The sequence below is a fragment of the Vipera ursinii genome (assembly GCF_947247035.1).
Source record: "Vipera ursinii genome assembly, chromosome: 1".
NCBI lineage: Eukaryota > Metazoa > Chordata > Lepidosauria > Squamata > Viperidae > Vipera > Vipera ursinii.
Window position 1 is genome coordinate 96,198,367 of NC_139512.1, and position 23,679 is coordinate 96,222,045.

The window sequence follows — 23,679 nt, forward strand, 5'->3', positions numbered from 1 at the left end:
CAATTGGGACCAGAATTTCCATTGCTAAGCAAGGTGGCTGTTAAGTGGGACATGACCAATTTTCCTACTTTTCTGCCACAGTTGTTAAACAATTCACTGTGGTTGCTAATTAAATTATGTGGTCGTTAAACAAATCTGGCTTTCCCAATTGATTTTGTTTTGCTGGAAGTTGGCTGGGAAGCTTACAAATGATGATCATATGACTCCAGAATGCTGCAAACATCATAGATGCATGCTGGCTGCCAAGCACCTAAAGTTTGATCATGTGACCCTGGAGATGCTGCAATGCTTGCTAAGTACAAGGACTGATCATAAGTCACTTTGTTTCAGTGCCACGGTAATTTCAAACAGTTGCTAAATGAGTAAGTTGAGAACTACCTGTATTCTATAAGCTTTCTAGAGCTGCAACAGACTGGGACAGCCCATATATCTCATAAATAACAAATAAATAAAGGTTTGCAAATATCTTCAAAGAAAGAGTGCTGTCAAAAACTCAAGCATATCTGAACAATTACTTATGTTCAGAACAATGAAAGATCATACACTCCCTAACCTTGCATCATAAATTTCAGGCTAAGGATAGTGGATGTGGTGAGTAACTCAGATGAACTGGGCAGAACTGCACTTGTTATTAAAGCCTAGACCTGTCTATAAGTTGAAGGAGCCTAATGGGTGTAAAAACAAACACAAACAACATCAATATTCTGAGAAACTTAATATTATATAACTTATAATTTAATATTATAAAACTATTGCTTAACCTATATAAAAAAAATTGTCACCTGTTATACCTATTAACTCCTGAATACCAAGCAGCAGCTATTGTTGCATTGATGACTACATCTACAGGAATAAGATCAGCAACTGCATTATTTGAGGCTCGCATTGTTCTAAGAATTCCTTTTCCTGCCTTAAAATAAAAAATAAAAATACACATTAAGAAAGCCATTTCAAATAAATTCAGTTTTTAAGAGGAAAAAGACCTTCATTTAACTGTTACTTACAGCTATAAAAAGGCCACTGGGTCCATTAAAGTTATCAATCCATCCCTGTTGAGAAATAACATAATGAACAATGAAATATTTTGTATTAAATTGTGTTTTAATAGAACTAAGTTTTTTTAATCAAATGTCTGAATATCTAATATTATATTACATTCATACCTGAAACATTCCGTATGGTTAAAGAATGTGCTTTTTTAGAAGAGAAATGTGTAGATAAGAAATGACAAATGTTAGTTATGAATACCAACATGTACCGTATTTTTCGGACCATAAGACGCACTTTTCCCCTCCCAAAAGTGGGTGGAAAAACGAGGTGCGTCTTATGGTCCGAAGGTAAGCGAAAACACTTGTCTCCCGTTCAGTCAATGCAGTCCATCAGCTCCATTGGAGAGACGTGATTGAATAAAGACGTGGAATTCTCCACCCGACCCTGTGATTGGTCAGCAGGGGAGGAAATACGGACATGCCTGCCATGCCTTCTGACTGCCCCCCCCTCCCTGCGCGCGCACATTTTCTTTCTTTTACCTTGCTGCTAAAGAAATAGTTTTTGCTAAACTAAACCTCATAGGTGACTTGCCCCAGCAAAGCCGTGAGGAGCTGTCCCTGCAGGTTCCTCTGCGAAGTTTATTGGAAGTGATTTCCCATTTGCAAGATAATACTGCTAATTTTTTGAAATTGCTTCGGCATCTTAGAAAACCTATTCAGGGAAAAGAAACTACCAGTACCTTTCTTTCTTTCTTTCTTTCTTTCTTTCTTTCTTTCTTTCTTTCTTTCTTTCTTTCTTTCTTTCTTTCTTTTTCTTTCTTTTCTTTCTTTCTTTCTGTCTCTCTCTTTCTTCCTTCCTCCCTCCCTCCCTCCCTCCTTCCTTCTCTCTCTCCCCTCCTTCCTTCCTAGTATACCGGTACTATTTGGTTCAGAATATTTTTTTTCTTGTTTTCCTGCTCTAAAAACTGGGTGCGTCTTATGGTCAGGTGCGTCTTATGGTCCGAAAAATACGGTAGTTGTTTTTAAATATTGTTTTATTTTAATTGCTGTATGCTGCCCAAAGTCACTCACTGTTTGTGCAATGGGGCAGCTATATAAATTTGCTAAATAAATAAACATATACATTTTCAAATGGCTTAAGAAATAATGATTTTTTTAGCATAACTATGTTTATAGAGCAGTTTTTGATCCAACAGATAAAAAATCTTATTAGACATGAAAACTGCACTGACTGCTTTATCAATAGGTATCTTCTTCTCCCTCTACTCCCCAGAGCCTCATATATTACATCTTGTTGTTAGCCGCCCTGAGTCCTTCGGGAGATAGGGCAGCATATAAGTCCCAAAAATAAATAAATAAATAAATAAATAATGGTAAACTGGGATTTTGGAAGATCTTATAAATGAACTTTTACCCCAACCTGGTTCTTGAAGCTAGCATGAATAACTCAACAAACCATAAATTGTCTTTTTTAGCATTCTGTTTAAATAGGAATCCTAATCTGTCCCTCCCAACCCTCTCTCATGTTTTCAGTCTAAGAATTAACACAGTTTGAGGATAGAGTTGGAATTCAGAGTTTGAACAATATACAAATATATCACTTTTTGGCTTAATATATTGTACAAACCTAGTCAATAACTCATGGTAACATAAACCATACCTCAATACAACTTGAAAACTTCTTTAATAGAACTATTTCCAGTTCAGTTACTTATAATGGAAGAGCTAACCAGGAACAAGGCAAGCTCCAAGAACTGATACATTTGGGGTATAACCGAAATATCAAGAATCCTGGTTTACCTTGCAAGTCAATATATCCACTGCTTAAAAATATACATCTGTGTGAGTTTAATACAGTTGTGACACTTCAGAAGCACAAATTACAGGAATTATATATCAAAGGAGTCGTCAAATTTTGAATTACTTCAAATTTTATCAGCAAAAATAGGGGGGGCGGAGCCAGCTGTCAGAGCGGGCGGCTGTGTGAACGGAGTTCTCTTCACACACAACCTCTCACCCAGTGTTCGCGGGGGCTTTTCGGAGCTTCAGGAGGTCCTGTAGGGACATCCGAAGTTGCAGGCAGCCCGGAGAACCTTCATGAGCGGCGGTTCGTGTTGGAGATCCGGAGAAAGTCTGATGCGAGCGAACCGGGGAGAAGGAGGCCAGTAATGGCCGACATGAAAGATCTGACAGAGGGACGGAGCTAGCACGAACTCAGCGGGACAACAGTAGAGCGGAGCTGACGGAAAGTATATCCGAATATTTACTTTTGGAAATAATAGGAAGCGCTAAAGAGATACTGGTTTGAAGTGGGTGCCTCACGGAGAGGGTACAAGCGGCGATAGAAGGGCTGAGGGAGGCGTTAGGCGAGAACGGCAAGAAGAGGAAACCGGGAAACCATATGACTGCATTCTAGCTGGGGATATTGCTGTAAATTAATGTAAGCTGTTAATCTGTCGCGAAGCCAGGCGAATCGATAAAATACAACAGGTCAAAGCCTGATCTTGGAGCCTTGGAGACTGAACTCTTGAATATCGGGCGTGGAAAGTGACTAGCCTGGTTTACCCTGGTAAATTTTGAACTTTTGAAACTTTACCCTACTTGTTGCGGGCGGCCATTTGACACAGCAATTTAGTAATTGAGGTCTGTATAGTGGGACACCTACTGGTCTTTGACAGTAGAGGAAGACAAAAAAGGTGTTAATCTCTGTGCCGGAAACGGAAAAAAAAGAACGTGACTTTGAATATATTCAGACATATATATTACAGAATTCTATTATATAATTTGCTTAGTTGGTAATAAGTATCTGGTTGTAACTGTTATACATACTTTTTGTCATAGAGCTAAAAGGTTCATATAAGATTAAGGGTATTACATATTGATAAAACGCGTTTTACAACCGGGAAAAACATGACAAGTATTTTGGGAGTAACTAAGCCTAGCGCTGGCAAAAAGGCGGCAACACAGGGACAAGGGATGTCCTCAAGTCCCTCCAATCAGAAATCCATAGAGGATATGTTGCAAAGGGAAAGATCTAACTCAAATTCTTTTAAAGACCTACATGCCCTTTTGCAAAAGTTACACGAGGCAATGGCCAAAAACCACGAGGAGATGAAGAGAGAAATAGGCCAAATAAGAAACGATACTGGTGAACTTAAGGGGAAAATCCAAGCAATAGATGATAAATTTGAAGGGATTCAACAACAATTAGTTAAAAATGAACAAAGACTTCAAGATATGGAAGCTAGAATGGAAAAAGAGGAGAAGAGAGTAGATGATTTAAATGAAACACTTCTTCAGGCTAATAAGGAGTTAGAGACAACAGTCATTTTTCTGGAAGCAGAAAAGGCTGCTCATTATCTACGCTTCCAAAATGTTCAAGAAAAAAGGGGGGAAGATTTGTTGGTTATGATGGCAGAACTAATGGCAAAGGCACTCGGTGTAGGGAAGGAGGAAATGTTGGCGGAAATTGATGAAACATACAGGGTCCAAACTAATTATGCGAGGAGACACAACCTCCCAAAAGAAGTACATGTAAGACTAGTTAAAAAATCAATTCGGGATGAGCTTTTGCATAGATCTAGAGAGGAACCATTAGAATTTCGGGGTCAACCAATTACTATCCTTAAACAGATACCTAAAAGGATGAGGGATCTGAGACGTGGCTATCAATTTTTAACATCTAAATTAATTAGGGAAAATGTAAACTTTAGATGGCTAACTCCAGAGGGTATTCTAGTCACATGGCAGGATAGAAGGTATAGACTGGACACGATAGAGAAGGCAGAAGATTTTTACAAACTCCACTTTCATAGCCAAGAGGAAGCAGAATCAGAAGATCAAGATGGAAGGGAGGTAAGAGAAAGAGATACAATACGAGTAGCAATGGATGGGAAGGTCTTAGCAATAGAGGATAGAAGGAATAAATCTGGAGAGTTAACAGAGAAACATGGAGCCAGAGACAAGGAAGAGAGAGAGCCCCGAATCACGAGATCTACAAAAACCAGAAATAAGTAAGATGAAGGGAGGTGAGTGTAGTATTATGTCTGTAAATATTAATGGACTGAACTCGCCAGTGAAAAGGCGGAAATTTTTTAATAGGCTTATTCATCAACAATTGGATATCGTTGCAATACAAGAAGTCCACATAAAGGAACAACAAAAATACTTGTTAGTACAACCAAAAATAGGGAATCTATTCGTTTCCTTAGACCGACACAAGAAAAAGAGAGGAGTGGCATTATATGTAAACCCAAAATTGATAGCAAAACAAATCTATAACGATAAAGAGGGTAGAATACTGATAGTTGAGGTTGCAATAAATCATAGGAAGGTCATGATGGTAGAGATATATGCTCCAAATCATAACCAAGAACAGTTTTTCAAAACACTCCACAATAAGATATGTAGCATTGATTATGAGGAGATCTGCTTAATAGGAGATTTTAATGCTATCCTAGATACGAATTTGGATTATATGGGTAAGACGATTAGGAAAAAGAAAAGAAGAACCTTACCGAGATCTTTTCTCAACTTGGCTAATGACCTAAATATTCAAGATGTCTGGAGGGAGAGAAATCATAAGGCAAGACAATATACATACTACTCCAATCGACACAACTCATGGTCTAGAATAGACATGGTATGGATGACAAAAGAAATTAGTTCTGAAATAGACGAGGTGCATATTGTGACAGGTACTTGGGCAGACCACAATCCTATTAAATTTAGCTGGAAAGGCTCCAAAAAAATATCCAGATGGACGTTACAAAGAGCAATCTTAAAAGAAGATGAGTTTAAATCCAAGATGGAGAGAGAACTAAGTCTCTCCTTCAAGGAAAATAAAGCTATAGACACCTCAGTACAAAATAATTGGGACACAGCTAAGGCAATAATGAGAGGGGTAGCGAGGGCATATATGATAAATAAGAACAAGGGGAAAAGACAACAACGGGAAAGGTTAGAAGGGGAATATAAAAGTTTAGAAGTTATACTCCAACAAGACCCACAAAAAGAGAATATTAAACAATCTATTGACTTGATTAAACACAAGCTTAATATCTTAGATAAAGAGAAATTAGCACAACAATTGAGAAGCACGAAACAAAACTTTTTTGAAAATGCAAACAAACCGGGCCGTTGGCTCGCATATAAATTGAAAAAACAAAAGGAAAAAAACTGGATTCGCAAATTACGAGATGAGGAAGGGAGAATATTCCACCAGGAAGAGGAGAAAAAAACTATAGCCCAGGAATTTTATGAGCGTTTATATAAAGAAGATAGTCAGGCAATTGTGGAGAAAGTGGAGGAATGTTTTCAAAAAGCCAAACTACCCAAGGTTACAGAAGATACCAGAAATATGCTAAACGAGGAAATTCGGTTATCTGAGGTGATAAAAGCTATTAATGCACAAAAGAACAATAAAGCATCGGGCCCTGACGGTCTCCCGTCAGAAATCTATAAAGAACAACAAAATATCTTAGCACAACCCCTACTGGAGGTATTTAACGCAGTATTAGAAGGCGCAAGAACGCCTAAATTTTGGTCTGAGGCAAACATAGCTCTCATCCCGAAAGACAATACGGATCATACATTAATCCAAAATTATAGACCCATATCACTTCTTAATTCGGACTATAAGATATTTACATCAATTATAGCGGAACGACTGAAACGATTTCTGAATGATTTCATACACGTAGACCAGAATGGTTTTCTCGCTAAGAGACACACTAAGCACAACATTAGAATAATATTGGATACGTTGGAGTATTATGAACTACATAGTGGACAACAGATGGCATTACTTTTTTTAGACGCCCAAAAGGCATTTGACAATGTTAAATGGTCATTTTTGCATCAACAACTTAGCTTCATGGATATGGGTGAAAAATTTATAAATATAATTAGGGCAATTTATACTAACCAGGAAGCAAAAATAATTATTAATGGGGAAGCATCTAGGAAGTTTCAAATTCAAAAGGGAACACGGCAAGGTTGCCCTCTATCACCATTGCTGTTTATATTGACACTTGAAATATTAACGAGAATTATTAGAAATGACCCACAGATAAAAGGATTAGCTATTAAAAAGGAAACTTTTAAACTTCAAGCATTTGCGGATGATCTGGTTTTTATTATGGAGGATCCATATCAGACAGGACCAAAACTATTGGAAGAACTATCTAAATATGGTGAGGTTGCCGGACTGCGAATAAACAGAAATAAGACCAAGATGATTGTCAAAAATATGACTAATAAACAAAAAGAAAATTTGGCTGGAATCATGGATATAGAAATAGTCAAGAAAATAAAATACCTAGGGATTAATATTACGGCTAGATGCACCTCACTCAAAAAAGATAATTATGATAATGTAGTGAATCAAATAAAAGGTGATCTGGAAAGATGGGGAAATCTGAAACTTTCATTATTGGGGAGAATCGCTGTCATCAAGATGAATATCCTGCCCAAAATTTTGTTTTTGTTCCAAAATATCCCAATACAACTCGACTCTAAGTTTTTCCGAAATTTGAATAAATTATCACTAAATTTTGTTTGGCAGGGGAAAAAATCAAGAATCAAATTGAAATATTTACAGGATACGAAGGAAAACGGGGGTTTTGGATTGCCAGACTGGGAATTATATTACCACGCCGCGGCTTTGAATTGGATTAGAGAATGGGTAATTTTGAAAAATAGAAGACTATTGACTTTAGAGGGTCACGATTTGCAATATGGCTGGCATGCTTTTTTATGGATGGAGAAACAAGGTCTATTTTCACATTTTCAAAAACATCGGATTAGGCAAGCATTACTTAATACCTGGAAAAAAATTAGATCTCACAATTATACTAAAGTACCGGTCTGGCTATCCACCCTCGAAGCGATTGTTTACCCAAATCTATTTGATGTGGGTAACATAATTTCGTATAAGGATATTATGAATGAGGAGGGGGAATTGAAACTTAGAAATGAACTAGAATCACAAGGTATAAAACTCGATTGGTGGGCCTACTTACAGATCCAATCAAGATTTAGGAAGGATTAAAAAAGAATGGGGGATATATACCTCTGAAACAGCATTGGATAAAATATTATTGGGTCCAGATACCAAACAGATAAAGAAATTATACAATTTGCTCTTGGGATACAAGCTGTTTGAAGAGCAAGTGAAGGATTCCATGTTGATTTGGGCTAACAATCTAGGACAGGGGTCGGCAACCTTGGCTCTTTTATGACTCGCGGACTTCAACTCCCAGAATTCCTGAGCCAGCTGGCTCAGGAATTCTGGGAGTTGAAGTCCGCGAGTCATAAAAGAGCCAAGGTTGCCGACCCCTGATCTAGGACATGGCATTGATTTAGATACATGGCAAACACTCTGGGACAGAAATAAAAGAATAACACTGGCCTCATCTTATAAAGAAAATTTATTTAATATGTTCTATCGATGGCATCTTCCCCCAGCCCATTTAGCCAAAATGTATACAACAGCATCTCCCAAATGTTGGAAGTGCTCTGAAGAACTAGGCACATATTTCCATACGTGGTGGTCTTGCAGTAAAACACAAAAATTTTGGAAAATGATTTGGATTTGGCTGAAAGAAATACTAAAACAAGATATTGAGTTTAGTCCAGAATTTTTCTTATTGGGAATTACGAAAGAGAAATATCCTAAAGATGTGCTGTATTTGATGATCCATATTATCACAGCAGCTAGAATGTCATTTGCTCAAAAATGGAAAAGGAATGAGATTCCAGGAGAAAATGAGGTTATTAGGAAAATTTGGGAATGCGCAGAAATGGATAAACTAACTTTGGAACTAAAGAATAAAGATCAATCAGATTACTATAGAATTTGGAACAAATTGTATCTTTGGCGGGAACAAAAGGAAGGTCTCTATTAGGTTTTACAGACTGGCTCACTGTTTTAAATATTGTGTTATTTCACCGATTTGTATCTTAAGTGTATTTAAGTGTATCTTTGATGTACATATATACATGTATATATATATATATATATATATATATATATATATATATATATATATATATATATATATATATATATATATGAACATTGTAGACAAGAAGGCTTGTCAGCCCGCTGGTACTGTGTCCAATGTTTTTAAACAATAAACTTAATAAAAATATAAAAAAAAAATTTATCAGCAAAAATAGGTCTTAGAACAAGGAAATAATTCTGCTTAGTTCTCATTACGATAAAATGAGCAGATACTAAAATTTAAGGATTTGAATTAGTATCTCCTTAAGCTGATACTATTAGTACTAATATGCTATGAATGCAAAAGGCTCTGTAATTACTTTCACATACATATCAAGGCAGTAGGAATGTTTTCAAGAGCTTTTTTAACAAGGTGTTCCAAAGGAACAACTGCAACATGGTGGGAGCGGTAGCTTAAAATATAATGCTAGCATTTCTGAAATATCCTGTTCAACAATGTAATTATTAGTAACATGTTGACCAATCCTTGTTATTGTAATATAATTGAGAAGTATAGGTTCTTGTAGCTGGATATATGAATTCTTTACTAGAGAGAAGCTATAATTTAGAGGCAGGTACTTGCTTTGCATGTAGAAATACCAAAGTTTGATCCCTAGTTTCCTCAAGTACACATTAAAGAAAACCCAAGTGTGAATTTCTGAAGACTCCCAGTTAACAGAGATGAGGTTGACCTTGAAGAATCAATTGTCCAAAATTATGTAAAGCAGTTTTCTATATCCTCTTGTATTTTGGATCAGCAAAGACCCACACAATCACATGCTTTTCCTTCACAAAAGAAATTTAAGGCAGAAAGCACAGGCAGGTCAGCCTACATCCAACTTTTCACATAACTCTTTCCAATGTCTGACCAATAAAGATAGCTCAAGGTTCAACAATAGATACTAATTACAAAATATTGATAAAGAAAAAACACTGACTTACAGGGAAAGGCTCCTTCCAGCTGGCACCCACAATTGATGGCCTCACAATGACAATGTTTAATTTTGTACCTTCTTGCTGTACAATGTATTCTGCTAAGGCTTTTGTATATGTGTAGGTATTGGGTCTATCTCCAATTAATTTTGGTGTAATATCATTTACTAGACTGTCATCCATCCACCTGAAAAATAAAATATAATACGTTAACATATAAAGTATCACCACTTTCAAGTGTCCAACAAGCATAATATATCTTGTAACAACTTTATTTAGAAATTTTATATCACTGCCCAACACAAAACCCAATACTATTTCCTACCAATTAAATTAAGCTACCTTTTTTTTATTTCAGAGCTAAAGCACTTCAAAGATAAAAGCATTTTTTTTGCTAAAAATCTAACACCAGGTCCACTTGTAACTAAGAGTAGTTAAACATGTCTATCTTCTACAGTAGAAAGTCAATTTGAAAGGACATTTTTTTTACTGTAAGAGGCTTAATTAAGTTATTTTAAATTTAAGATTTGTCATTTTCGAGGCATTGGTTTTTAGTTTCATTTTTATATGATGAAAATTTGTATCAAAAAAGTAAATTTGTAGCTGCAATTAGTAATAATTTCATGGAAGGAAAACCTAATTTCTTATACCACTGTTTAAATCAGGGGTTTTCAAACTTGGCAACTTTAAGACTTGTGGATTTCAACTACCAAAGTTCCTCAGCCAGCCATGATGGCTGAGGAATTCTGGGAGCTGAAGTCCACAAGTCTTAAAGTTACCAAGTTTGAAGACCCCTTGTTTAAATCATTAATAGTAAACTTAATTTGTATTAAGAGTGCAATTCTAAAAGTCTGATGAACTTTACAAGTTTATTCCTAAATACACAGAATTGCAGCCTTAGGTGTTCTTCAAATCTACTGAAACCAACCTGAAAAATGTAATTATGTTAACTCACTTCCATTCATTTCAATAACTTACAATGAAGTTATGTCTGGACTTCAGACTTAGAGAATAGCAAATGGGGATAACTAGGAGAAAGGTCACACTAAAAGAAACAGCTAAAAAGCTTAATTTCATTAAGATCTTCCAAATTTAAAAGATAAGATAACCTTGTCATTTTTTTACTGTGGGCACAACGACACACATCAAAAATAAAATTTAGTTGCCCAGTCTCAAAGTGAACAAATACATGACACACACCTAAACATACTATATACAACATATACATACTATATACAATATATGTATAGACCTACACCCCTACATATACACACAAAAGCACGTAGCTCGTTCATTCTAACTGAACAGCTATCACACCCCAGAAGAGTGTATTTATTAACAATTATAATACAATTTACCACCAACATTTCTATCTGAAAACCAGAAAAACAAACTTTGGTTGGATCCAGAATTTCACTCTATATGAGCAGAAAAGAAAAGTGCGATCTTTGCCAATCTTCTCCCTCTGAAATTTCCAACAGCAGTTTTGTATTTTATACAAACCAATATACTGGAGCAGACTTTCAGAGGGTACATTAGTCCTCGAATTATGAACACAATTGGGTAGACCTTCATTTATTAACAAATAAATGAATACATTTCAGTTGCTAAGCAAGATAGTTGATAAGTGAGTTTCTCCTGATTTTACAATCTTTTTTTGCTATGGTTATTAAGCAAATCACTGTAGTTCTCTGGTGAACCAAGCAGTCATTAAGCAAATCTGGCTTCACCCACTGACCCACTGTTTGTCAGAAGTCAGGAGGGAAAGTTGCAAATGATGATCACATGATCCCAGAACACTGCCAACATCATAAATATATACTGGTTGCCAAGTGCCCAAATTCTGATCACGTGACTGTGGGGAAACTGCAATGGTTAAGTGTGAGGACTGGTCATAAATCACTTTTTTCAGTGTCATGGTAACTCTGAATAGTCATTAAACAAATAGGTTGTTAGACAAAGGCTACTAGTATAAGGTCTGAAATGGAAAATCTACAAAAATTATGTTTTACCTTTCTACCTACAGAAATGATCTGCTGGATCAAAAGTACTTCAAAGAACCTTTTCTAACAACGCTAAGATCTAACCCCCTTATATCTAAATATGCAAGTTCATTGTAAAATATTATTGAAAGTACCAAGCAATTATATATGGAGTTAATTCAAACCAAAAATGATCTTAAATTAAAGCCCAACTCTTAATCATCTCCTAATATTCTCAAAAGAAAAAATAGAAAAGGAAAAATGTTAAAGAATTCATACTCTAAGGAATCTATTAATTTCTTAGGATCAACAGGAGGTGGATAAACAACTTCCTCAATATGTTTTCGATTACAGTATGCAAATGCTGTTGAAACATGGAGAAACACATCTAGATTCTTCATTTTCTGAGCCAAGAGGAGAAGCTGTTGTGTTGCAATTACATTGAGCTGAACAGCATCCCTGTTGAAGTAAAAGAAAAAAAACATAAGAGCTAAAGTCTTTGTGCCATAAACAGCAGCCCAAGAAAGAAAATGCCTAGTGTAAAAACAAAGCGTGTAAATTAATAGAGAATTCAATAATTTTTCTGAGACAAACTTAAATTTCAAATTACACATTGTCGTACTCTTTAATTCAATTGTAAATTAAGCAAGTATATTTTTAAGTCTTAAAAACAGTAAAAAGTACAGGTAGTCCCCTTAGTGACCATTTGTTCAGCAACCATTTAAAGTTATGACAGTGCTGAACAAGGAGACTTATGATTGGTCCTCAAAGTTTGGCTATTGCAGATCACTGGTCACATGATTGCAATTCAGGTACTTGACAACCAACATGCATTTACAATGGTTGCAGCATCTTTTGGTCACCATTTGCAACTTTCATAGACAGCTGCCGACAAGTCAACGGGGAAACCAGCAGAAGTTACAAGTTATGCTCATGCGATTTTGCACTTAAATTGATGATTTGCGTAACAAACACAACTGGACTAGCGGAACTGCATTCATAAATCACGTATATGGTCATGTGTTCTTACACTTTATGACTGCATCTCTTAGTGATGGAATTGCTGGTCCCAAATGTGATTGGTGACTGAAGACTACCTATGTAGTAAATGTAAATTAATACATTCATTCTTACTCAGAGCCAAGACATTATGGCTTGACAAAGTAATACATTTTTTCTCTTTAAAAGTTTACAAAATCAAGACTTTACACCAAAAATACTAGAAACTGTGTTAGTTTTAATAAAACATACTCACCGTAGGCTTTCATTGAATCGTACAGTAGCAGCACAATGAAATATAATATTAACATAATTTAGAATATTCTTCTTGTCTTCCTCACTAAGGGCCATTTCTACTTCTGTAAGATCACTAGCAACTGGAACAATTTTCTGTTTAAATTCTGGTTGCTCATCTCGCAATCTATCAAAAAGCTATAAAAAAAGAAGCAGGACAAAACATTTAAACGAGACAAAAATAGAGTGCTCATACAATTCTCAACACTAATCTATAATGGGCATGTTACTTATGTTTAAGCAACATATTCCACGTTCCAGGCAAGAGTTTTGATATGTACATTTCATAAAGATGGGTTGTGTAACATTAATTATTCCAGTAATAATTACATAATCATTAATACACTGATGTCCACCTTGTTATAAACTGCTACTCTACATAACAGCCCACAATGGCAGTATGCAACACCAACATCTTGCTAAATGTCTTGAGAGTGTAAGGCTTTGGATGGGATAAATCAAGTTGGAATTTCCATTAGCCTATCAAGTTTTCTCCAATGGTATCTTTTGAGAGGGCAGTATTGGCCCTGCAAGAGCAAGTCTATTGCTTTAGGTTCTGCTATATTCATAGAACTTGCTAGATGGGTAGGCGGAAGCCATGGCCAAGGATGTGTCTGCCTAGCTTTAACTCATAAACCAGTTACAGCATCAAATTAAATTAATAATACTAATTTAAACATTTTTATGCCACCCAACTGCCAGCTGACAGTTGGGCATATTTGGCTGACATGGGAATATTTCATCTGTATCCTAGCCCTCCCCTTGTCACTCACGGCCTAGGAGGAAGCTGCAGGCTGTTGGGGAAAGCAATGAGCACGGGGTTAAGAGATGCTATACTGGTCTGCTAACAACTTGGGGGATGTTGATGGCCCTGCTTTTTGGCTCCCTAAATGAGCCCTGGATCTTTGCCACCAGGGCTTTGCTTGAAACTCAGGGGTGTGTGGTTTCCCTTTCTTTATCTCTGGGGGTGTCATCACCCTCATTTTGGTGGGAGGGGAAATTTACTCTTTCACTGAAGAGGCTTTCCCCCAGTTTCCATCAAATGCTTGGGTAGGTGAGGCCAAAGGGTGGTGAGTTCCCTATAGCGGCTGTTAGCTTAGTGGGAACAATGAGTTCAGTGCATGTGGGGTCAGTTGATGTGAGATTATGTACTTAGCCTGGGAAAAAGAAGTGAAAGATGGGACGCCAATGGGCAAATGGAAGTATGGTAGGAACTCAGGGGCAGGAGCTTTTTGAAAGTGATCCTGGTGTGTAAACCCTCAGACAAGGCTATTAGATGCTTGGTGGTCCTAGGCTTCAGATTCTGCTTTTGAAGACCAGGACAGTATGTAATAAAGTGTTTCTCATTTTATGAATAAGGGCATTAGCCTGGCATTAAAGGGGAAGGGGGGAGGAGGTGTGGCTTTGGTCATTCATGAATCTTTATGTGGTCTTAGAGGCTCCGCTCCACAGTTAACCATATGTTGAGGTGTTCTGGATGAGGTTGACTCTAGGGAACAATTGAGATGTTGCTAGGGTACCAGCCTCCCAGCTGCCTAGCAGCATCACTACCTCCACTGCTAAATTCTTTTGTTGGGTTGCCAATAGAGTTGCAAAGGCTGTTGGTGCTCAGGGATTTCAATCTGCCACCTGATGACATTTAATCTGAAGCAGTACAGGAGTTTGTGGCCTCCATGGCAACCATGGAACTGTCCCAAGTCATCAATGGTCAGACACATACAAGCATCTGGACATTGGATCTGTTTTTTGTCTCAGGACAGGATCTGTTTTTTGTAGAGAATATTACAATCAGTCTACTGCCTTCTGACTAGCTGGTGTAAAATGGGCCCTATCTCCCTGTAGGGATGTAGTCTCATTGTGTGATCTGAGATAAGTATGAATGAGTATTCCCTCACTGAGAGAGGGGATAGTGCCTACATCCTCAAAAGGGACAGAGGTATGCCCCTTTCTCAAGAGGTCATCCTCAGAACCAATGCTCCTAAATAACCATCATCCCATCTCCAATCTTCCCTTTTCAGTTAAAGTTGTTGAAAATGTCAGACTGCAGTTGCTGAGAAGTCTGGAGAAAGCAGAATATCTTGCTCAGTTTCAGTCAGCTTTTAGTAAGAGACAGCCTTGGTTGCCCTTGCCGTTGACCTGTTGCATAGCCTGGATGGAGGTAATATACTCATCCTTGTGCTTCTTGGTGTGTTGCTAGTTTTCAATACTGTTAACCATAATATCCTTCTGGTTAGGCTCTGGGGTTTGAGAATTGGGGAAAGAATTTTCTATCTTCTTTTGAGGTTAGTTCCAGTTGGTATTGAGGAAGGCAAAAGAGATCATGCTGTTGGGCCCTCTTTTATGGAGTACCTCAGGGTTCAATGTTCTCTCCCTCCTATTCAAGATCTATATGAAACTGCTATCTGTTATTCAGCACTTTGGCATTCAGAATCATCAGTATGAGACCCAGTATGATGTATTAATTAAGGCACCAGGCTGGAAATTTTGAGTTCTAGTCCTGCTTTAGACACAAGACAGCTGGGTAACCTTGAGCCAGTCACTCCCTCAGTCCTAGGAAGAAGGCAATGGCAGATCACTTCCCAAAAGTTTACCAACAGGGATGTGCCCAGGCAGACCCTAGGAAGCAAAACTGACTTGAAGGCATGCATTGTGCATAAACACACAGAGAATGCTACAATATCCAATTTAAGCCAAGCCAAGCCAAGTACTTAGAAGCTGTGTGGATACGTTTTCATCCCAACCCTATCAAAACTAAATGGATGTTATTAAGGCCAGCTAGATCCAGGGAGATTTCAACTTTGATATAGGGTAGGGTTGTCCTTTACCACTAAAGGATTGTCTGCAATCTGAAGATAGCTGTCAACACTGCTAACATCAGATGTTCTTGCTTTGACAATATGTGAAGATGCAGCCATTTTCCCCTTAACTTGTGTGTTACTTTTAGAGTTAGAATTAGATAATGCTGTGGGGAAGGAGGAAGAATGTGTATGGGCATTAGTTAGACATAATGTCCTAGTAGAGTGTTTTTCAAGGTTGTTTGAAATAAAGAGATGATAAGAAATGGCAGGTTGGAGAACTGGAGGGAAGATCTGCATTTCAAACTAATTGGAGAATGTGATATATGACTGTTAATTAGAGGAGGGAATTGTGCTTTGATACTATGTGTTTAGGGGAGAATTCAGATTTTGGCTTCGACCATGTCCATGCCAATGCCATACTACTCAAATAAAGATTCTTTAAAGTAAACAATGCCTCGAAGTTCTTTGAAGAGTTTCATCTGACAGAACCATGACAATAGCCTTGAACACCCAGCTCCTGCTCAATGAGCTCTGCTGTGGCTAAAGGCCTTTGCACAGTTTCATCTGAGCTGCCAGTTGCACCCTTGTGGTAGATTGGCATACTTTGGGCCTCTTCTATTAAATAATGTCATCTTTTGAGATGCAAGAGAGATACTTTCCCTGCTTCAGCACTTGCCCTCTGGAATGAAGCTGCCCTGGAATATGGAAGGCTTCCACCCTGATAGCCTATTCTGAGGATTTTCAGGCCTTGGGCTGAAAATTTTCAGGCCTTGGTTTTTATTTGCTTTCTTATTTGTTTTCTGCTGGTTTGTTTTCAAACTGTATTGTATTTTATTTTTTCTGTTATAGTGTAAACTGTTTGAAATTTGATGGTATCTCAATTGTTTGTTGTTTGAAATTGGATGGTGTCTCAATTAATTAAATTAAATCAATTGTATGTATTTGATTTGTGTATCACCCGTCATCTAGAGGCAACTAGAAATTGAATTTTCAGTTCAATTCTTTAATATCTTATTAAGATCACTCCAAATATTGTTGAATATAGAAAAATAAAATTTTGTACCACTGGCAAATTTTATAAAATGTTTCTCCACCTTTTCACTCAAATACCTTTTTACGACCCCATAATACCTTAATTTGGGGTAGATTCAAATCATTAATAACAAATTTGAAAATTATTAGATCTGGACTCCTGTGATGCTCAATTCATTTTAGACCAATGAAGAGTCATTGATAAGCATTATTTTAGTATCATTTCAAGCCACCTAATATATTAGGCATATTAGCCAGCCCAAATTTAACTATCTTGATAAACAGAATGTTGTGGCTTACTTTGTTAAATCCTTTGGTAAAATACATTACATGAATAACATTTATATATTCTACTAATGAGCTACGATTAAGACCGGTTTTTGAGAAAACCATGCTGACTTCTGTAATAGCTATTATTTTCAAGGTGCATACAAGCTTTTATGATCTGATCTTCCCAAGTTATGTCAGATTGATCTGAATTCCCTGGATCTTTTTTTCTCCTTTTCTTCCTTCTTTTGGGGGTGGGGATGGGGGCAATAGACAAACATTCTCTACCTGTCATTTAGTACTTCACCAGACTTCTCAAATGGAGAGAGGTTCAACATGTTTCTTCACTATCATACAATATTTCTGAAATTCTAATCTCACATAAAGTCAGTAGGAATCCACATTACTATATTCTCAAGTTCAAATCACACTTCTTCAATCAGTATTTCACATTTAACAGAATAACAGAGTTAGAAGGGACTTGGAGGTCTTCTAGTCGAACCTTCTGCTCAAGCAAGAAATCCTATACTATTTTAGACAAATGGTTGTCAAATCTCTTCTAGCCTGGTATAACACATATCCTCGTCGCTATGTAAGTCAATATAAGAGTACTTCTATCTTTCCTTTGCATTCTTTCGCTATAACTACTAAATACCTCTTATATTGTTTCCCCATTTATTTGAAGACATATTTTATTGTTCTTCATATTCCAAACTCAACTCATTCTGAACTTTAACTTCCTGACATTTTTCAGGGCACCTATATGTATTCTTCTTTGATCACCTGCCTCTTGTCTTTCCACCTTCAACGTCCCTTTTGTTTTCAGATTTTCATGAATATTTTTGTGCAGGAACAGTGAATTATTTAGTTGCCTCTTCTCCACCAGAATCTGCTAATGGTCTGACACCAGTAGGTTAAAAAGAAATGTCTGACATTCAAGAATGACAAAAGTTTTTGGCAAGAAAGCAAAATAGCCTCTAAATAAACTCAAACCAGACGTTTCTTGCACCTTCTGTAGGTTTATGTTAATGATAAAAAATGAGTACTATATAGTCATGTAGTAAAACATTACTCCAACATGTGTATTCTCTTTTAGTCAAAACACACTTCAAAAGTCCTAAAAACATTTTAGTAAACATGTTTTCTGAAATCATACCTTGCGGTTGATCAGTTCTTCTACTCTTTCTTGAGATGTCTTTCCTGATTTATATCTCACCAAAACATATATTGCCTTTATCTTTGGACAGGATCGTAGTAGCTTTTCTAGAAGAACTTTTCCCATGAAACCGGTAGCACCAGTGAGGAGAACATTCTTGCCTTCATAGTATTCCGGGATAGATACCATTATGATCTGAAGAGAATTTAATAATAAGTTATGGCCTGCATCCATGCTGTCGGTCAATTTTATTTTATTTTGTTTTCACAGGATTAGATACCAATTTTCATTAGTACAATGTATAAAATCCTCCCCAATGTAAGTGAAAGAAAACCAGACTTCCTGTCTTCTATTTTCTTTATACTCAAATAGTACAAAGATAACGTATGTACATACATACATGCATGCATACATACATACATACATACAAAATGGGAAAGCCTAAACTGTAAATGTATAAATGTAAATTAAAATAACAACCCTTAGAATTATTACCTGTTATCTGGAACAGGCATTGCATAAAATACTGAAATTAAATTAAGAAATACAAGAGGAAATAAGCAAAAAACCTGCCACCAACCATTAAAAAATATTAAAAAGTACTTAATATATAATTGCTGGCAAAGTTGCCTAAGACATCATCCAAAATGATGACTAATCAAAAAAAAACTGGCTTTTTTACCCATCATCTAGCATTAATGAATGTCGCTTAATGGTTAGAATTGGCATATAGCAAGAAAAAACAGAATATCACAGTGTTGATAGAAAATATCTAATCCCATTTGATCCATCGTCAATATGGTCAAGACAATCACTCAAAGTTGTCTTGCTACATTGGCAAATATGTGTGTGAGTTGTTTCAGATATATAACCCTCATGGTAACTGGAGACATACTGAGAACTTCTGGATAAAGTACTAATGCATTTTTCTTTAAAAGAACAAAAGAAAAATAATTTCAAAGCAATCACTATCTGCTTATAGGTAAAAGCTTTGTGTGGTAAGGAAATGGCTATACTCCTCAAGTAAGTAAATAGATTTGCTTTCAATTTCTTTTCAGTATAGCAACTGAACTTTTTCTCTGAAATTAAACTATGTTTATTCAACAAGTAGCAGTTCTTTTTCCAACCAAGACCCACTTATTCTAAATGGGCTCTTTCCCTTGTCTTATCTTTCTTTTCACTCTAATTTATCCTCTCTCCTTCTCCTCCAAATACCTTGCCATTTCATTTCCTTAGTTAGTTTACAACAGTGTACAGATAGTCCTCAGCGTATGACAACTGAGCCCAACATTTCTGTTGCTGAGTTTTGTCTAAACTCACTGAGTTTTGCCCCATTTTGCAACCTTTCTTGCTACAGTTTTTTTATTATTATTTTAATTCCATTTATATCCCGCCCTTCTCCGAAGACTCAGGGCGGCTTACAAGCTTAGCAGTAGCCTTCATTCTATGTATATGCCTATTAGGGCTTTCACATACACACACCCCCAAGCAGCATTATTACAAAGTCAGCTTAATTGCCCCCAACAATCTGGGTCCTCATTTTACCTACCTCGGAAGGATGGAAGGCTGAGTCAACCTTGAGCCTGGTGGGATGCGAACCTGCAATAATTGCAGGCAGCTGGTGTTACTTAAGGAGGCATTAGCCCACTGCTCCACCAAGGCTCTACAGTTGTTAAGTGAATCACTGTAGTTGTTAAGTTAGGAACACAGCTAAATGAATCTGACTTCCCCATTGACTCTGCTTGTCAGAAGGTTGCAAAAAGTGATCAGAGGCCACTGCTACTATCGTGAGTCAGCTGCCAAGCACCTGAATTTTGATCATGTGAATGCTGCAATGGACCTAAGTGTGGAAAAACAGTCATAAGTCACCTTTTTTTTTAGTGCTGTAACTTTGAACGACCAATGAACTGTTGTAAGTTGAGGACTACCTTTTTGTCATCACCATTTCATTCCCCTTGCCTTTTCCTTCATATCCACTGTTTTTTTCAGTCTCAGTGGTTTGCCTTTCTTGCTGCTTGCTCCTTTCCTGCCTTTGTTGTAGGCTTTTAAATCCTTCCATCCCCTTTTGTAAATGCAAACATAAGAATCTAAGTGTCATCTTTACATTTGGAAGTACAGTAGCTTTTCGTTTTGCTGAGATGAAGTGGGAGACGCATATCACAGGCACCTCCATTTTTACATTGCTGCACCTCTCTTACAGCCTACTATCAAGATACAGGGTTTTATAAATGTCTTGCTCAGACATAAAACTTTAAAGCAGCAGGAGAATACAGCAAAGGAGAGGAAAACTTAGAGCCAAAGACAGTAAGAACTTCCTGACAAAATGTATTGGTCAAGAGGATGAGCTATTAAGAAATATTAAGGGCGATAGAACACAATTCAGAATCCAGTGAGATCTAAGCTCGTAACAAAAGTTCTTAACAAAAACATGAAATTTAAACAAGGCATTTTTTGTGATCAGGTAAAGGGTCAATCTTAGCTGAGCTCCATCTGAGAGACTTAATCTGTTTTTTTTCTGTTACCAAGCTTACTTGAACATTCTACTTGTATTGTCAAAGAGCTTTGCACTGCAAACTTGCAGGAGAAAGGTTGCTGGAATCCTTGCAAAATGCAGCTCCTGTTAATTGAGACTAAAAATAGGTCCTCATGTGTCTCATCACTACCACTTTAATTAAACTAGCACTCCCATAAAGGAGTGGGATTTTGTTAAAACCAGTAAGTCTTCTTCCTATTTAGTATCAGGCAACCCTTAGTAGAAATTCCAGGTCTATTAAGGAAATTTATGAACTGGGTGAAAAAACAATGATACTTTAAATTCTGAAATAGCATCTCTTTCCTTACCCTGATTAAACCTCTCGTGGTTTTATACATTTCAGACTTACAACCATATGATTCACTTAATGACTGTGTTATTCACTTAACTGTGGTGACTCACTTAATGACCATCATAAAAACAGTCATAAAATTGAGTCTGATCATATGTGATTCAACTTATGATGGCAACGTATAACCAATCTTCTGGGCTCAATTGTGGCTGTAAGTTGAGGACTATCTGTATATAGCTTTCACGCAGAAGAACTTTGCTTTTTTTAATGAATAAGTCACTAACTGGTTGCAATGTTATTTAATTGCAATGCAAATCCAGCTGCAGTAAAAACTAAAAAGATATTCTGTCACTGTGCCAATAATCAGGACTCTGATAGCATCTTTTCACTGGGTAATATGATTAAGTTGAAGAGTACCTATATAAATGACCAAATTATTGTTTCAGGTCTGTTGCAATTAAGAATCAACAAAATGTAATTAAACATTGCAATATCAATTCATTCGATGGGTTTAAAAAGCGAATACTTTGCATTCAATTATTCTGTACAATTTTTGTTTTATATGTAATTATGTTAGCATATTAATCCCCTTCATTCATGCTGCTTTATGATGGTGGAGGGTGTTCTAGGGAAAGATGACTGAAGAACACTTGGAATCCATGTCAAATGTATATATATTGTTAGCAGGATCACCCCAGGAATAAAGGTCATCACATCTGCCCAGCCTATATTGGGCAGCAGCAATATACAAGGATGCTGGAGGAAGATGATCACTTAAGTGCAATGACAAAAACATTAATTCATACTGCACGTGAGCAAGCCATGCCTTATTGCGTATGCCTTATTGTCACTGTAGCATTTTTACAAAAAAAAAATCCTAAGGCAGAAATTATAAATGACTCACATCACACCAGATGATGGGCCCCTCAGGTTGGATGGCACTCAACATGCTACTGAGCAAGAGCTGAAAACCTTTTGAAGTATTAATTGTGTTTACAAAGTGGCTAAATTAAACACTTTGGGATTTCTAGTTAATATTGCCATACAGGAAAAGAATCTGATGCTGCAAAGATAGAATTACAGTAGGAATATGGAATGTAAGAAGCATGAACATGGGAAAGCTCTACACAGTGAAAGATGAAATGCAAAAACCACAAATTAACATGTTAGGCATCAGCAAACTGAGATGGTCTAAGACTGAACACTTTGTCAGAAGATCATATTATTACTCAAGATATGAAAGACAAAAAAGAAATGGTGTTGCTTTTTTATTTTATTTTTTTATTTTAATTCCATTTATATCCCGCCCTTCTCCGAAGACTCAGGGCGGCTTACAAGCTTAGCAGTAGCCTTCATTCTATGTATATACCTGCTTATTAGGGCTTTCACACACACCCCAAGCGACATTATTACAAAGTCAGCTTAATTGCCCCCAACAATCTGGGTCCTCATTTTACCTACCTCGGAAGGATGGAAGGCTGAGTCAACCTTGAGCCTGGTGGGATGCGAACCTGCACTAATTGCAGGCAGCTGGTGTTACTTAAGGAGGCATTAGACCATTAGCTTTTATACTGTAGTTAGGAAGAGGATAGTAAGGGCATTAGTTGGCTACAATGCAATCAATGACCCAATAGTATTATTATAAACCATGGACAACCATTTAATCTATCAGCGGTTCAAGTCTATGCTCTAACCACAATGCAGAAGAAGAGGTTGATGAATTTTAGGATTGAGTTCAATGTGAAAACAATAGAACATGCAAGTAAGATGTGCTGTTTGTGATTGGAGACTGGGATGCAAAGGTCAGAAATACTGATGAGGAACATGTAGTTGGATTGTATAGCTTAGGAAATCAAAATGAAGGAAACCAACTTATAAATGTTTGCCACTTCTATTGCTAAATGTATTCATGAATATAAGTCAAGAATTTTAGGTTCCAGCAGGAGGTGGCTGCTGCTGGGTGTGAGAGGGTATGCCAGTGGCTGCTGTGGTACAAGCTGCGGGAGGGTGCACTGGGCAGGATACTGCGGGTGGATGCATGTTCTGGACTATGAGATCCATGGAAACCTGTACTTCTTTGGCCAGGTTCCTCAGGAGAAAAAGTTATAAGGGAGACTTACAGGAACAGCTTGCAACCTTCCCTGCCAGCTTCCCCATTCTCTTTGCTTGTGGAAAGTTGACCAGGCAAAGTTGCAAATGGTAATCACATGTCTGCAGGACACTGCAAACTGAAAAAAATGGGACTAAAATTAAATATAAAGACCACCAAGTAAGAACTGGTATAGCAACCAGCCTTAGAATTGGCAATGAAGATAAAAGAGGTAAAGTAGCTTCTACCTTTTAGGATCAACCATCAATACTAAAGAAACAAGCAGTTAAAATGGATTGTTGAAAAGCAG

General features: G+C 37.0%; 1 protein-coding gene across 4 annotated transcripts in view; it reads right to left on the reverse strand.

Moving 5' to 3' along the window:
- The window catches only part of FAR1 (fatty acyl-CoA reductase 1), a 53,806-nt gene that overhangs the window by 16,714 nt on the left and 13,413 nt on the right, over window positions 1-23,679 (reverse strand). For 2 of the 4 annotated variants that reach the window (XM_083366887.1, XM_083366888.1), the window contains exons 2-7: window positions 18,456-18,650; window positions 13,165-13,340; window positions 12,189-12,368; window positions 9,937-10,114; window positions 1,005-1,049; window positions 783-910 (exon numbers count right to left, since the gene is read on the reverse strand). In XM_083366887.1, the coding sequence (XP_083223013.1) occupies window positions 783-910; window positions 1,005-1,049; window positions 9,937-10,114; window positions 12,189-12,368; window positions 13,165-13,340; window positions 18,456-18,644 (896 nt within the window). In that variant the 5' untranslated portion in view covers window positions 18,645-18,650. Of the gene's footprint in view, window positions 1-782; window positions 911-1,004; window positions 1,050-9,936; window positions 10,115-12,188; window positions 12,369-13,164; window positions 13,341-18,455; window positions 18,651-22,184; window positions 22,221-23,679 lie in introns of those variants that run through there. The other 2 variants (XM_083366885.1, XM_083366886.1) reach the window with 2 other exon arrangements.